The sequence below is a fragment of the Rhopilema esculentum genome, chromosome 7, assembly GCF_057945365.1.
Source record: "Rhopilema esculentum isolate cy_ngs chromosome 7, ASM5794536v1, whole genome shotgun sequence".
Classification (NCBI taxonomy): Eukaryota; Metazoa; Cnidaria; class Scyphozoa; order Rhizostomeae; family Rhizostomatidae; genus Rhopilema; species Rhopilema esculentum.
The window spans coordinates 12,555,086-12,572,375 of NC_142821.1; the positions used below are offsets into that span (position 1 = coordinate 12,555,086).

Below are 17,290 nucleotides of genomic sequence, written 5' to 3' on the forward strand. Positions count from 1 at the left end.
GCCGGGGCGAAATATTAGCCATAACTGATTTACGTGTGTTTGTTGTTGTTCATCCTCGTCGCGTTGCGGTGTTACTTATTTACTACTTTTTTATCGATTTTTTGTCGCAAGAATTCCTCCGGAGTTCGTCAAGCAGCCTGCTATGGTGGCCTTTTTTACCCACGTGCTCGCTACACAAGTCGCTATGCGATAAAATTGTCCTGCTGCAGCATCAACAACTTTGAAAAGACCTTCTAACATGGTTTTACTTCACAAAGTAGGACTCAATCTCATGTTTTAAAATTCCCTGTAGAACCCTTCTATTTATAGCTTTAATTAGACAAAGCAAAAGAACTTAAATACAGCTATTTAGATCTCATTACAATTTTTGCTAGAAGTCTTTATTTTGAGGATTGAAACTGTTTTCTGCATTTAAACATTAATAGCTTGTTCATGTTCTGAAAAGGGAGAGAGAATGAGAAAGATATTAAAAAGTCTTTCTTTCATATAGGGTAATTTAGTGCTTTATTAAATTTCGTTCTTGGAACACGATAATGTTACAGGAAATAGCGTTTATTTGTTGAGTGCTGTCAAGAGAGAGAGGATTAATTCGACGTTTAATGGGTGAATGGGAAAACACGAAGTGGATAGTAGATTAATTTAGAGCGAGTATTGAGAGAGAAAGGCTTTAGAATGTGAAAATATTCATTATCATTCTGAGGGATAGTTTGACCCAGGGCGAAAGAGAAATATCCTATTAGGAAGAAAAACATTTGCCCGCTGGAAGTTATTTGATAACTTCAAAATGCCTTCAATAGATTTGCGTTCTCTATTTATCTCACCGCTATTCACAAGGCAGCTATGCAAGTAATATCTTAAGATTTACATCCTATTTATGCTGTCCAAGCTTTATTCCACAGCTAAGTAACATTCATTTAGTCAGATAAAGGCTTCAATCGAACATGTCTTCTCTAGTGCTCTTTACAGGGTGCGGTTGCTCTGCTGCCTAGCAACAATCTCTCATTCGGTTAAGCAAAATTTTGGATATAGATTGGAAAAGAAAAAGCTTTTAATGAACGTAGAACCTCGTTTAGAAGAATTTCGTATCTTTCGTTACAAAAGAAAGAAGAATTCCTTGCAACGTCCTCAAAACATATCAATTCGCACAATTAATGGAGTCCAATAGCGGGTGGCCTGTGCCAGGTATGGCACAAAACGGTGTGATAGTTGGACGGAACCCTTCGAAATCTATGTAGAACTTTAAAATTTAGAGTTTGCGAATCATGATTTGCACGGGTGCAGAATTTTTCTTGCTTGCTTCGATTTATCACTTCACTTGTTTCCCTACTATTGCCTTCCACCTTGCAATTTGAAGTAACTGCAATTGACTCGAGAATTTGAAATAATAATGTTCTGGCAAATTTCGTAAAAAGTCAGCCTTGCTCGATCACAAATAGAAATCGTGGTGGCATAAAATTGCCTAAACAAAATGCATTGCTCTCGACGCAAACGCGGACAAAAACCTTACTGGGAAATCCCCTAGGCACAAATCCAAAAAGAGGCTGAAAATGGCTACCCTTTGGTTGTGGTGGTAGCACTGCCGGTGGCGCCTGTCAGCTCAGCTGTGACGACAAGAAAGCTAAGTTTAGCAGCGAATGTGTAACGATGATTAATGTATGTATTAGAAAATGATTTTTCAATAAAAGATGTTTTCAACAGTCGCATGATCTCTTCATCATCACTGTAAAATTATCGCAAGGCACGTCAATCAAGAGTTGTTGGTGTATTTAGAAGAAAAATGTGAGCCTAATTAATATCATAGCTTTTCTTTCACCTGACTGCAAAATGTGCCAGTTTCATCTTTTTCTGTTTGATGTACCATGTGACTCGTAGATTGCAAATTTTTCATACATTTTCAAGAGTACTATTAGAAATATCACAACATTCATCCGGTTTCAAGCAAATTTTTTTTGGTTTCATTCTTTTTTAACATCGTTAACAACTTAGACTTGATTTATGATTGTGGTGTAGGACAATTTTTTACGGTAAAATTCAAATTTACAAACTTTGACCACAACAGGGGAAAATAGCTGGTGCACACCAGCACACCAGAAATTTTTGGTGGTGCACACCGGCACACCTGGCTTTTTGCTCGTGCACACCGGAGACCTCGTCGAAAAGTGCCATACTCTGCAGACCGGCCTGTATGTAGTCAATGAAATTGGAGTATAATTTTTGTTGAATGCACTTTTTACTTTAATATTCATAATTGCACTGCAAAATACTTTTGTTATTAAGCATAACTTTTGTGATTTAAGTTTGGGACAATCAAAAAAACGCTAACATATAGCAATCAAATTGCTGCTTTATACTCTGATCTCACTTAAAAACAGAAAATAAAAAAATTGTTATCACACAATGACAGATCTAAACTTGAATATTGAATCTTTTTGCTTACTCCTCAAAAAATTCTTGCTACTTATAACAAATAACAAAATTATCATGCCTTTCCATGCTTTTTCTACAAATCATAAATGGTATGTCAGCACATCTATTTCGTGAATTTCTTAAACTATGGTGTGTAATTCCCAGTGTTCATAAGAATTGCAGCAGTTGTGTAAGCTCTGCATCATTGCAAATAGCCAAACAGATTACTCTTTGATATACAGGATGGTGACAAAGTCTGGGGCCCATTGCTATACAGGATGGTGACAAAGTTTGGGGCCCATTGCTGTTCCCTTCATGTTTTGTTACTTTCACTCCTATAGTTGTGTTGATTTACTTGAAGAAATTTATTTTGTTATAATTTTCAAACTTAAATAGAGATGTGTTAGGTCTATGTAAAGCAGGTGTATAGAACCAAACACAAATAAATAGACTATATCTTTTATTTCAAAAGCAGTTTTTAATCCAAATAGACAGTTTTAAACCCTGCTGTCATTATAAAGAGTTTGAACATCCAAATTCATTGCAGTCACAAATTGAGAAAATTGTGAGCATCATATATCTTGTACCTACAATACCAAATGCAAAAATCTAAGTTGTAATTTTGCATTTATTAGTTACACTAAGTTACTTAATTGCATCTTGATGAAGTTTAGTTACTTGAATTCAAGTCTTGTACATGACAAGTGCCTTAGTTTATATGGAATGCAAAAACCTTGCTTAATGTTTTTTTGTTCTCAGGTTTTGCGGGAAATTGATGTTATTTGATTATCGGAATTTTTGTCAACATGGCTAAAGAGAATGATGAAGCTATCTATAATGCTCTGCTAATTCCAGAAAGGAGTTCAAGCACACCCACAAATGATAATCATGATCCTGGAAGCCACCCAGATGAAAGGCAGAAGACAAAATCAGTTATTAATAGTATGTTTTATCAGCATTTTGATTATGTTGGCTAAAAAACTTCATCTAGTCAAGATAGAAAGTAAAGAAATGTTTTGTTTCAATGAAAATTACTGTTTACTCGTCTGTCATAAAATGCTTGATGCCATAAAGGAGGGTTTTAAGTTGCTACTATAAGTTTCATGTTTAATGAGGTCAGAGAGTAGCAACATAGAACCATCCTGTTCTATACATCAATAGCATATTTTAGCAGGTTCTATACATCAATACCATCTTTGTTATGGTAAAGTATTACTTCGAGTAGCTGCTTAGAATCAAGAGTCTAGAATCTAGTAATGCTTTCCTTGATTCATTTTTTTCAATCACATTTTGCAATGTTCCAGAATTTTTCTTAATGTTACAATACAATGAACCATACAACATCTGCTCATTATCTAAAATTGTTCTTTTTTTGTCACCCTCCATGTTGTTTTTAAATTCAACTTTCATGTGCAAGGAATGTCATTGTTTAACAAGGAAAGTTAAAAAGATATCCTTAGGCAATTAAATAAGTATAGGTCAACTGGATTGTTCTTACTCTACTCAAGTTTTTCTTTTAAAATATGATATACACCAGACTTCAAACCTTGTTTATGATGTGCATATACTTTTTTGTTTCTGTTTTATCGAGGATTTCAAGCTTGATTATATTGCTTATTGACAATTTTAAAACAAACAATGGAAAAATTCACTTTTTGTGATATTGAAGGAAGCATTCTCCTGGGTTTAAAAGAAAGAATGAGATGTGTGACTTATGATAACTCTAGGAATCTTAATAAGGCTCAGCAACAAATTTTGCAGTGTTATGCATTAGGAAATGATTCTACTAGCCTTCTGTTCTCTTTGATAGTGCTTGGCATTATACCTGAGCTTCTGTTGCCTGATGACTGGATTGCTGTCTATCACGAAAGTGGAGGCATTGTCTATTTGCACAAGAAGTCTAGAGTGGTAACCTGGTCTAGGCCCTATTATATAGGAAACGGAAGTCTAAGGGCAGGTTTTTTGTTCTTATATATTTCAATCTTTCATTTATTATATTTTTATTATGACATCAAGACTAACAGCTAAATAAGAATTTATCAACAAGTGACCCAAAGACTCATGCACAAATATTTTCTAGTCAAATGAGTAAAAATCCCCACTGACAATTTGACCATCACTTTGCTTTATACACAAGATGAGAATTGCAAGATATTGAGAAAGTCTATTATCGTTTTGCAGTGCAGTTATCCATATCCAATTGTTTCAGTTTCAAGATTTTACATACTTTGTCATTTGACAGATGAAATCAAATGCACCAGTTTGTCCTGGTCGTTTTTTTTAATTTTTTAACTTGCAAAAATCGTAGCATTTTTGTAAAATTAAAGTTCACCTTTAGTTTGCAAATTTTCTACAATTTTTGCATGCTATAAGTATGGATCAGAAATGCTGTAACTTAAGAAATCAAGTGATTGATGATCTGCTTGCATTACTTGTAATGTAACAAAGGAAAAATTGCTTTAAACTTTGGCGAGTTGCTATGAAGTTTTCTTTCAAGTTGAATATAGAAATACCCAGGCTTAAAGCTGCCACAAGCAAACAGACCCACAAGTCATGTTACTGCGAATCTTCAATTTGATTGTAGAATTTTGAATTCAACAAACTAAATCAAAGATTTGGTTGCCAAGAATTTTAGAATAGATGGTAACCAGTGGAGAATTTGGCAGGCCCAAATCTGTAATCAGATCACACGAATTAAAGAATTTAACTTTGATTTTGCCAAACTAAAATTTACTCTACCAGATCTAGAATCTTGACTGCAAATCCTAAGTTTTCTTAGAACATATAATATTATTGCACTGCACTATACTTTGAGTCTGGCAAAACAGATCTAAATCTTTGTGGAATCTAGACTTTGATTTTGCTAAATCTAAATCTAGATTATGTTTATGCTACATACCATAATCTGCCTTTATTCCATAGATTCCATAATAAAAACTACTTTAAGTCATCGATTTATTGAGTTCTTTGTTTCTAATTGTTAGTTTATGAAAATAAGAAATTTTTGCAAAATTTTGTATTTAGAAGCACAAGGTTCCAGTCGTTGCAATTCCATGTATGCACCAAATCCTTGGTCTTCAGACTAAAACTGCGAAAAGAAAGCGCTCATCAAGCAGTGAAAATTTGCCGGAAAAGCGGTCCAAAGTTGACAATACCGATGAGGAGCGATGCGTAGTTGGAGAGGACGGAATAGAGACAGAGGAGAATACAAAGCTACCGACTGAAAGTGTTGACCGGAGTGCAACAGTCGATTATATAAGTCCAGTTTGTTGTCAACAGCAAAAAGAGTCAATTGGAAGCCTCTGTGAAGGTAATTTCAGAGGTGCTCTGAATGAGTCAGCCCGGGTTGAGATAAATTGACTACTTGGAATTTCTTTTCATTTTTCTGTTCTGGGTGACTTACAGCCTTTATGATTTTTAATCCCAAAGTACTTTGCGTCCGTTTATTTTATCAGTCAAAACGTGGTGTGAATTCAACTGTTCACTTTCACCCTGGTTTAGATTTTCATCGGAGTTGAGAAAGCGAGATGAGCAGGCCCCAGGTTTAGATTATATCAGGCAAATCATTGCAACATAGATTAAATTTTCATAGCAGTCATATTGAAATATAACCAGGCTAACTTCCTTTTGTAAAGGAACTCCTACTGTTGCTTGAACTCAGTGAACGAAATGATTTGTCCAATTACGATGATCATGTTGCGCCAAAAGGCCTTTTTACTGCCTTAAAGAGGCTTCCAAAAGTACACGTAAAACATTTTGATAGACTCTTTCGTATGATATATATGTTAGCAAGAATATAAGGTCTGTTCATCAAAAGACAGTGAAAGTGCACTGTAAGATTGATTTCAGTAATTGTCAAATGTAGTGTATTTTGAAAAAAAGATAACATTTGAGTATACTAAAGCTCACCAAAGATAACAGCCACCTCGGTCTTGCAGATCTCGAGCTAACACTAAACATGCGATTCTGCTATCGGGCAGCATTTACTGGAAAACCCAGATTGTGCAAAAAACTATAATGGCGAAGTGTTTCGGATTGTTAAAGCCCAATAGTCGTTCCATCTAGCAGTTTTGGAATCTATCTACATAAGCACGAAATAACCGCTATTGTGAAGACAGAAGGAATTCGTCTTCACCTTAGGAATCCATTGATAACACTTTCAATAGGCGAGCGGCACTGATTGGGCAACCTCAAAAGTCATGTGCTGGCGTTTCTGATTGGCCTATTTGGATCCACAACTGGATATATAAGTTTCCTAGCGTAGAGTTTTCGGTCTATGATCTGACGTTTTAAACTCTGAAGAGTGTCCGACAAAAAGCTTTAGTATACTCAAATGTTTGTTTTTTTCAAAGCCATTTTAAAGTTTTGTACCACCAAAAGATTGTAGTGTATTTTATTGAAAGAGGACCCTGGAATCTCTTAACTCGGCACCTATTTTTGTTGACGTTCAAGGTGCGATTTTTCAAATCTGTTTTATAAAACCAAACTCTGTTTTCAATTCCTTTACTTGCTAAATATCTTTTTCGTGTCAAAGTTTTTATTGCTGGCTGTTTGCTATTTACTTTGGATGGTTTCTATCTAATTGCAGCTTTGGCTAATTTAGGCAAGCTATTCGACATCTGTCATTAAAGTTAAATTTCAATTATGAACTTTGTTCAAAATTTGAACCTTTTGTCAGTAATTGACTTTTGTTTTGCTTTTCAATCTTGTTGATATTTCCTAAACTTTGAGTTATATGTAGAAGACTCTAGTCCTTATTTCTTCTTTCTTTGCAGATAGTTGTACTGGACGGAAAGAAGAGTCAAATGAAGATGCTGGTTCATTTAAGGGTGTTTGTGGTGGCGTGAAAAACGGTGCAGAGGCCAGGCTTTTAAGTGAGCTTTCCGAGGGCAAGCATTCGCAGGGAGAACTGGAGCCAGGTAAGCTAAGGCACAACAAAGAGTATTTTGAAAGTCAAGAGCCAATTATAGCAACCAAAATGATTGATAACATCGAAGTCATTGATCTGGAGGATATGCAAATGTATCTTGGGAGAGTATTCGATTTTAAAAAGATTACCGAGGATGAAGCAAGGATGACAGTTTTTGGAGAGGGATATCAAATTGAAGCTAAGCCAGAACTGCCTAGTGTTTTAAAGGCCGTCCCATTTGCAACTGTGTATCGAACGAAGAATAAGTTTGCCGTCACACCTGGGAAGACGCCGTTGGCAATTTTAACGGAATTTTGCAGTAAAGAGCTGAAGAAACCCCTTGATATGGTTGATGTAAAGGGTAAAGGCGACCAGTATGTTGTTGAGGTTGTGATTGATGGTTTAAAGTACGGACAGGGCGAGGGAAGATCAAAGAAAGTTGCGAGGCAGGTTGCGGCAGAAAAAACGATGGAGATATTGCTGCCGAAACAATTCGAAGAAATGAAAAATTTCGAGTTTACGGAAAAAGAATTTTCGGTCAGTGCTCTAAATGATCTTTATACCATATACGGAAAGGAAAGGTGTTACGAAAAGGCCCGAAACAAGATTTAGGATGTTTTACGTTAAAGAACGTTTGATATTATCTTGCAACCCTCAAATTTCTGATTGTCCAGTCTCCCATTTCAAGAATGGTTCCCATTTTAACACCAGAATTACCATTCTTTTCTTACAGTAATGTTTCAGTGCCTTTTCTGGGTGTTTTGAAAGACATATCTTCCTAGGAGTTTGCAGAAATACCGTGAATCCTCGAATTAGCCCCCTGGGGGCTTATTTATTTTTTATATTTTTTATGGTGGCTTATTCGGGGGGGCTTATACGAGGGGGGGGGGCTTATAAAGTTATTGTAGACATTAAGAAGACATTATTAAAATACCCTGTTTATTCTAGTAGGAATTTATTTATGAGCATTTAACTAATTACTACCAAAAGTATGAATTTGTTGTGGTAATTCAATAGAACGCGATAGGCAACCTCAGATGGCAAAAATCATCAAATGGAGGGGTCCAATTCGAGAATTTACGGTAGCAGTGGGGGCTTATTTGAGAGGGGCTTATTAACAATTTTTAGTTCTAGGGTGGGGGCTTATTCGAGGGGGGGCTTTTTCCAGGGGGGGGGGGGGCAATTCGAGAATTTACAGTAAGGCAAAGCATAGACGGTTAGATTTAACTAATTGGCACGTTTTGTTTTGATATCCATTGGTTAGGTTTTTGGCAGATCACATCTATGAATAATTTCGCAGAATTTTAATTTCTAGAGTTTACGCTTGTGTTCATCAGTTATTCTCTAAATTCTCTTTATGCGATTATTTCTGCCTGTATTTTCAGCATTCAAAGCCCATGTACAACAACCTACAATTTTGCCTTTCAATCTGAACAAGCTCTTATGATTGATCTTTTGCGGAAATTGAGCCTTTGCCAGCGAAATGACCCTATCCCTAACCTTGGTTTTTAAAGTGGTTTTCCATTCTTAGGTTTAAACCCTGTGTTCATGAAGAGTTTTATGAAATATAACCAATTTGGTCTTTTCTCATGAATCAATACCTTAAAATATTTTCAGTAAATTATTATCATATCTGATGCACACCGTTGAAGATTTCAATCTTTCACTTTATATTCAACGTTCTGACTTATTGGTTGTAATATTCCCATCTTCAGCACCATATATTGTAAAATGTTGTTTTTCCAAGCATCTTTTGCTTTGAATTTTAAGCAAATAAACCAAATCTGATTTCCAGGCTAAATAGACTGTTAAAAGACGCGGGTCTAATCCCAAAGTTTAGGCCTGTAGGCCTCTAGGCTGTTTTTCACTGGGCTGTTTTTCGTGGGTTTTTACTGTATAAATTTTAAAGATAATATCCAGCGACGAGTAACCAAGGTTATTTTGCACAGGTTTTTGACGGTTTGGACATAGAAGACCCTTCCGTTGCTGACTGTGCAAGATCGGTCGGCCTCCCAGCGCCCGCTGAAGTGCTTTCCACGTGCTTGAAAAGGTAGGATAATTTGCGGTACATTACAACTTCAGTTCATCATTATCAATTATATGTTTGTCATTATATGGTAAGAAATGGAAGCAAAATCCTTCACTGCAATAGGCTGCCACGGAATAAAGATGGCCCATCATTTATCAAAGAGACCTTATGTCAAGGGATTCCGCTCCTATTAAAAAATGTGTAATCAAGGTGATCTCAGTTTAGATGGTGTTATTTAAAGGCATTGCCTAAAGGTGGTCTCCTTTAGTAAGGTGGCAAAGCATCAAGGTGGCAAAGCATCAAGGTGGCATCCCAGCAACAATTTAGTGCATTTTCTTTGTCTTATGTGTGTCGTTTTTCTGTGCTGTCCTATTTTTTAAGTTTATCTTGCGAATTATTTCTGTGAGTGCAGTAGATCTAATTTGACGCAAAACTTGGCTAAAGTTGCATGATTGATTACATGACTACATGGCTATAGAAACAATTATGGGTGTAACAGACAGCGTCACATAAAGATTATTGCCCATTAAGGGGGCATGGTTCCAAGTTCGATTCCAATTGAAATGATTTGTTATTATACACGGTTTCAAAACCACTTTCTAGAGTCAATAGACTAAGCGATGTCCCTTATTTGTTATTTCTATTTCAATTTTAAGTTTTGTTATTAATCACGTGCTATCATTTCTGTTATGTTATTTGCAATTCGTTGCCTTGTTGTTGCTACTCATGTTCGTATTTTTTTAGTTCAGTTCAAACTAAAGTCTTTGGAAATCATTGTCACATGTCTGTTGAACACCCTTTTGCTAAAGTGTATTTTAAAGATCAAATTATGAATCCATCGCTTGTTCACATAATAATTCTATTAGGTCATTCCATCATTCATCCAGTATAGTGGTTAGATAGGAGATGTTTATCCTGAGTGGAAAGATCCGGCTAGTTAAGAGCAAGAATTCAGTTGCTCTGGATGTATTGTCTCTCACATAAACACATGATGGAGTTACAAGCTTTGTATTGGTTCTCTCACTCAGCCCATGAGCTAGAACGTGGAATATTTTGCTGATAAAATCGGAGCTTTAGCAATTTCATCTTAAAAAGTGTTTGATCAAAACTGATTACTATGAATTAAGGAAATTCTAACAATTTTTTTGGTTCTTTTCTAAGAAATCGTGGCCTCTGTGATGCAGACATTGAGTTTAAGTTGATTGAAGGCGCTGGTAATGATCCTCACACCTACGAAATAACATGTGGAAAGCACACTGCGACCGTAAGCTTAACAAACATACCCTGTTTTTTTATTGCTTTTAAAGTAGTTTCAACAATATCGAGAGTATTTGTGCGTAAGGTAATTGCCTTACCTGCGTTTAGACCATTGTAATTAAATTTTAGCAGTTCTTTCCTTTTTCTGAGCCAGCTCTTTTTCAAACGCTGTTTTATTATTGATCTAGTCACCCCTTTTCATTGCTGGCAGATAATTTCAGTTGCAAACGAAAATTTTGCATTATATTTAACCAACCAAATTAAATGACAATAAACGTTGATAAAACTCTTCGTAAAATGGTGATGTAATTTAATCAGCATATCGATTAAGTATAATTGTGTGTCCAAGAAATAAATAATGAAAAGTAAAGCAAGAACAATTGAAAAAGAAATCGAGCATGCAAGCATTAAGGGGATAGAAACAGATTTTTACCGATGATGGATAATTTTAAACAGCAAAGGAAGAAAATGAGTCTTGTTACAGTTGCTAGGTGATAATGTTAGGCGATAGGCAATAACAGTTCTGCATTGCATTGGCATTCAAGTGATGGTGTGCATATTCATCCATTTTCTCCGTAGACCTTTGTAAAATGAATGCAAATTCCCATATGAAATGCCTTTGTTTGTTTTTGTTAAGTATAAAATACATTTAAAATTCCTAAAAGGCAGACTAGTATAACAATCTATTGATATTTTTGCTCTCAGGGGAAATGCAAAAATAGAAAAACTGGAAAGCATCTTGCTGCACAAGCAATACTAAAGGTTTGAATACAACTGATTTTAATTCTTATAACTTTCATTTATTCTATGTTCAAGCTCCCTATCAAAAGATTACTCAACATATACTTTTGTGATGTAAATACCTCTGTTTTTTTGAAAAATAAATTATTTTACGAGGACCTCGAGTTTGAGAAGATTGGTGCAGTAAAAGTCCACGCTGTAAAAGATTGAAATTCAAGACAGGAATAAGTCATAGAGAGGGAGACATGTTAACGAAAAAGCGCAGGCAACAAAGTACCAAATATAGTTACACACCCACAGGAGTGACTAAAAATTTTTACATGCGGGGAGGTCCATCCGCAGTTTTCAAAGTTCATCTAAAATTCTATAAAAAAATGTAGCAGACCAATTATTATCAGCTAAAAAGTATTGATAAGACCCTAAAAATATCAGAATAATCTTGATAAGACATCTTGTTGTTGAGCACATATAATACCACAAGTCATAGTAATTTAGACTCTTTCATATAATAGTCAATTTAAACACATCTGTTCTTTACTTGTGTTTTTTATTTTTTATGTGTTAGTTGAACCCATAATTACCAAAACGGTATGTTGTTAAATCAGGTACCTAAAAGTATCAGATCATAAGGAAAATTCTTACCCATAATTATCGGATAGACTCCCCTGTATATAAAAAGCTCAGGTGACCCCCCGTGGTGTTAAACACATACAAAAGGACAGAATATAAGAACTTAAAAAGTTAGGTTTTATGGACTAGGGAAATGTGTCACTTGTGCCACCGCACATAGGCCTACCTCTCACACAACAAATGGTTGTTTTCCAAATTTGTTATTCTCACCATAAATTGGAGTTTCCCGTACTTGATACCGTAAGTATAAGAAGTTTTCGATAGACATAGAATTTTTCGATTCTATATGAAGTTCTGTCTTTCTTGCAGAAAATTCACCCAAAATTGGAAAAGTGGGGTCAGCTTGTCAGAATGTACTGCAATGCATCAACAAAGTTCATCAGAGATTCTAAGGTGAAAAAGAAGTATTTTTTTAAACAGATTAACAAAAAGAAAGGCCATTTAAACCATTGAATGACAATCTTTTCATCGTGATTTCAATTACTGCAAATTCTGAAGCTTTTTTATTTCATTTTCATTCTATTTTAGCTAGTTTTTCAACCTTTATTTCCCAAAGCGCTCAAATCACATATATAAAGCAATTTTTTACAATTTTTGATGACTTCAAAGACCAACACCTTTAAACGCCATCTTTTGCATCGTTTATCGCATCTGACTTTATTTTTCATCGCCAACATTCTCAGTATATCTTTGTATAAATTTCTTTTCATATGATTGTATCTCTAAATGTTTCTTTGATATGTTGTTGTTTTTTCTGCTCTCCTCTATTTGGTCATATCTTATTTTCAAAAGCTCTTGTTGATCATTTTTCAATCTTCTCTTTACTTTTGCTTCACTTCTTGCTGTAGCTTGAAACAGGGCCCTCTCCGGACAGACTAAACTGCAGGCAGAAATATATTCCCTTGCTTTTAATGTCTTTTAGAGAAATGTTAGAGAAATCACAAAGAGAAACAGTCTCAAACGTTTCAGTTATTTCTTTTAACAATTCAGTTCTTTTCAGCTCTAAAAATGGTCTATTAGATTTCATTTGAAATACAATTTTTTTTTAAATCCTTATCATTTCATATGTTCCCACTTTTTCAGAAACTGAAAAGTGACAAGGAATTTTCCGAATTGCCTCGTGCAAATCCTGACCTCATGTTGAAGCTAAAGAGAGAAATGAGGCTATTGGAGGCAAGTATTCTGAATCGTTATAATGTGTTATGATGTTCCTTTCATCGATGTTAGCCAAACCATTTTGTGATATATTTCCGTGCGATGTTTCTATGCTTGAAACAATTCTTTAATATAGTATCGTCGTTCATATTAAGAAACGTTTTCCTCAGCTTAGGTACTTGCAACAAAATTTTCTGTTTCATTTGATAATGCTGCCTTTGTGGTCATGATAAACGAAGTAGTATGGTTTAGATCCGCCATTCTTAAACTTCGGCCCGCGGGCCAACTCCGGCCCGCAGCAAGTTTTTATCCGGCCCGCAGAGCGCTTTATCTCAAAAAAATATTTTTGGCTTACATTATGAAATTTTTGAATTCGATTTGGTTTTGTTTTTGGACTGCTCTGATATTTTCTTTTTCTCTGCAGTAAATGATAATATGCCGTCCTGTTCCGAAAAGGAGTGTTATACAACTAATTTTGTCTGTCGTGCATCGTGTTTGTGGTTCGTTATCGTTAATGAGAATGTCTTTCGATGTTTGCGTCAGTCATTTTGTTTGTCATCGTGCCATCTCTATTTTAGTTGTTATCAGTCCATTTGCCGTTAATTTGTGTCATTAGGGTTTTGTGTGCGTCAGTCATGTTGTTAAAATCGTATGTTCTTTCAGTGCAAGTCCAGTCGAGTTGAAGTTGTCGTTTATTTCCGTTGGTAGAGTGTAGACGTGATTTTAGATGTTCGGATAGCCGTTGTTATTTCGAGAAGTTTGAAGCATACCAGTTTTTCCGAATTGAGCCATTTAGTCGTTGTTGAATAAGATGAAACTAAAAGAACTATCGAGCCAAGAAATCAGAACACGCTTATCAAATTTTGTACTTTCTTTTGCTGCTGAATCTGCGAACACAAGCCTGTAAAACTATCATCATTTCTGTGGTTTTACAGGAGTAAGAAAATAGGAAATGCTTTATTTAATCATTTAAACGTGTTATAGCAAAATATTTTACTGCTTTCATTGAATTCAATAGGTCGTTGATAAACTCACCATGACCTAATCTGCCCAAGGCCAGACTTAATCTTTAGTTCATGAAGTTCATGCTTATTAGCGTATTTGTATGTGGCAGCGTATATGGATTAGGGCACTAGCTAATGCTTTTTTTGCCAAACTATGTTTTATTTATTTTTTCTCTCCATTTTATTTTGGTTTCATTCATTTGTAAAAAAGTTGATTATTCGCTGTTATGCCATGATAATTCTAATACTTTGGAAGACCCTTTCTTTTCATGTCAACATTCGAATAGATAAAACTATGAAACCGTTAGCTTTCTCCCGTCAATTTCTATTTTAGATGCAGTTTCTGGCCATCCCTAGATTATTATAATCTAAAATTTTTCTTGCCACCAACCATGGTGGCGGCCTTTTTTAATACAAACACAATCATTAAATTTTGGCCCCACTTTAAAAAACACGTTTCGCTTTCCCTGGATCCGACTTCAAGTGCATTTAAGTCGACCTAGCGAATATTAACGTCGTAACCTAAAAATAGCACAACTATCTTCTGATTCAACCTGGTAAAAGAAACGCATGCTGCAAACGTTTGTGTAAACAAACTTTTTATATACTTTATTACAGTTTGAATCTTTTAGCCCCCCTCCCCCAGAAAGCTATCCCTGGCCTTGGGCGTGTAAATCCGTCGGATATTGCACATTGAGCCAATCCCTCTAACATCAAGCCAGCATCATGTTCCTAAATGTTATCATCGCCCCCCTCCCTTTTTCTCTCTTCTCATCTACCAATCCATAACTTATTTCATGAAAATAAGCGCACTAGATAGATTTTATGAATATAGAATCTAACAATAAATAATAGGCCGGCCTATCTTATCTCTAAATTAGCCTAAGTGTGAGATCCGAACTTCATTTTATGCAACTTTTTGGACACAAGCTATGTAAAAGTCGAAAACTCAGTGGCCCCCGGAGGAAATCCACATGTTTTTCTGGCCCGGCACTCAAAACATTAAGAACCCCTGGTTTAGATAAAATGTTCTCTTTGGAAGGGAGTGATGAATGAAGAGTGAGGGTAACCTATGTTTAAAGTAAAAAACACTAAATTAAAAGCTTGAGTGAAATTTAACGTGTGAAAACCAGCCTTCAATTCGACTTGCTGAATTAATGCAGGTATTTGTAGGTATTTGTAGGTAGTTTATAGGTATTTGCCTGCCATTTTCTAGAAAGGGGCTAGCTGATCATTAAGGGAATAAGGTTTTAGAATTTTCTAAAAGAGTGGAACTGTAGCCTGTCTCAACAGGCACTAGAGGGTATGCAAAAGTTGGGATGGTATCTTGCATGTCTGCAGGTATTGGGTTTTTGTCTTTTTCTCTTGTTTATTACGAAGGACAACGTTTCTAATTTGCTTGATCCGATTTTGTTTGATTTATTGTAGCTTTTTTGAATTTTCTTTTTTCTTTTTTAGAAAAGTCGACACGAATCAGTCGAAACTTCAACGTCACAGCTTCCTTCGACGTCATCTATTCCCTCAGGGGACTTGGATCTTGGATGATTTGTTGCGCGCAAATAAAGTTATTCCAATCTGGTTAAACATCAACCGTTTGCCAAATAAATTTGGTTTAACAAATTTGGCTAATTTTATTAACAACTATTTATCGCCACCTCTGTGCAAAAACGATATTCAAATTGGTTATTTAGGGTTGTGCTAGCTAGCTTCCAATATCTTGTAGATAGAGTTATTAATGTGCTGGTTGCCGAAAGAATTCGATTCATTTCATACTAGACTGAAAAACATAATACAGTTAAGGAGACCTAATTTATATGAAGTGATTGTGGCCTCGAAAATCATGCATTTCGTGTGCTTGAGAGAGCTACAGGTTGTATGGGTTCCATATTTTGCCATTCTACAGGTTCTACTTCTATGAGAAACGGGTGGGTCTTTATTTTTCGTATGGTTAGATATTGATACTAAAGTAAGCAAACTTTGATGGTGCACTCCTTGAAATTGTAGAAAGTAAAAAGCTTGAAGCAGTGGCGGACACCTGGGGGCGATGGCCCCCAACACTTTGAAAGACAAACAATGAGAAAGTATGACACCATCTTATCAAAGCAATTAACTCGCCCCCCCCTCCCCCCTATATTTGGCCAAGAGTCCGTTACTGCTGAAAAGCCAGATTAATTACAAACTCACTGGTATGAATTGATTTCATTTTTATGAAATTTTTGGCCAACTTTCTATCTCGTTTGGAGATAACGTATCCTAAGTAGTGAGTCTGTTATCCAGGTTAGAGATAACGCTGAACAACTGTATAATACAATGTTATTTTCAATTACCCTAAGTTATTCTCTTTACAAAGTCTGGCCTCGTCTTTCTCTAGCAAGTTCATATAAAATGTATCATTTTGGAGCTACAAAAATGAATTTATTTGTGTGAATGAATTTGACGTTATTAGTGTCAGAGCCCCTTCCTTCAGCCTGTAAGATACTATTCACCCAAAATGACTTTGTATAACGAAAAAAAGAATTGACATAAATTATCATATATAAGCTACTCGTGTCCAGACCTATTACAGCCTGAAAATCCAGAATTTGGCTTCTTCCTGTTTGATTTGCCGAGTATGTAGTATAATGATTTGGAGTTTTCAAACTTAAAAGGGTCATTGATTTTAATGGGGTTGGGGGTCGAATTATACCCCTTTTGTTTGTCGTAGGGTAGAGAGTGTACTGTCTGTTGAAGACCTTCTATTTATGTTTATTTGTATTATGCAGACGTCCTTCATCGTAAAAGAGTGATATTGAAGTGTTTATGTTGTCATTTTTTGTGGCTACCTCCATAACTATGCATACAAAAGTTGAACAAAGTTTGTAATTTCATTGGCTTCTCCAAATAGAATGTGCTGAATTGATAAGCCTGGACGTGAAGCCGCGGTGAAGCAAAAGTAAGAATTAAAGGGATAAGAAAGAGGGGAGTTGGAACGAGGCCAGGAGGAAGGTCCACGTGCCCCCCCCCCCCCCCCTACCATCGACCATCGGAAATTTTCGGAAATTTTGTATCTGTAATCAGCACGAGAATGTGATTCCAAAGCAAGATGTAGACGAGACGGAGCGTTTTGTAAATACATCAAACTGATAAGAAAATCTAATTTAAAATCTGCATATTCGAATC

General features: G+C 35.7%; 1 protein-coding gene across 4 annotated transcripts; it reads left to right on the forward strand.

Annotated features, from left to right (window-relative positions):
- The first annotated feature begins 1,534 nt into the window (after positions 1-1,534).
- On the forward strand, positions 1,535-16,927 carry LOC135683502 (microprocessor complex subunit DGCR8). 4 transcript variants are annotated; one of them, XM_089109274.1, is made up of 12 exons: positions 1,542-1,653; positions 2,060-2,183; positions 3,166-3,348; positions 4,217-4,359; positions 5,431-5,716; positions 7,182-7,852; positions 9,265-9,365; positions 10,506-10,608; positions 11,307-11,363; positions 12,282-12,365; positions 13,056-13,145; positions 15,590-16,927. In XM_089109274.1, the coding sequence occupies exons 3-12, from the start codon at positions 3,213-3,215 to the stop codon at positions 15,674-15,676; spliced, it is 1,758 nt and encodes a 585-aa protein (XP_088965400.1). In that variant the 5' UTR covers positions 1,542-1,653; positions 2,060-2,183; positions 3,166-3,212; the 3' UTR covers positions 15,677-16,927. The 4 variants fall into 4 exon arrangements, with proteins under 4 accessions (XP_065054837.1, XP_088965400.1, XP_088965399.1 ...); XM_089109273.1 differs by having other exon boundaries at positions 1,552-1,779; XM_065198765.2 differs by lacking the exon at positions 2,060-2,183 and having other exon boundaries at positions 1,535-1,653.
- The last annotated feature ends 363 nt before the right edge of the window (positions 16,928-17,290 follow it).

Coding starts and splice junctions, on each gene's coding strand:
- LOC135683502 (XM_065198765.2), top strand. CDS start 3,213: ATGGCTAAAGAGAATGATGAAGCTATCTATAATGCTCTGCTAATTCCA. Junction 4,360..5,430: donor TAGGAAACGGAAGTCTAAGG/GCAGGTTTTTTG, acceptor TTTTGTATTTAG/AAGCACAAGGTTCCAGTCGT. Junction 9,366..10,505: donor CTTTCCACGTGCTTGAAAAG/GTAGGATAATTT, acceptor TTCTTTTCTAAG/AAATCGTGGCCTCTGTGATG.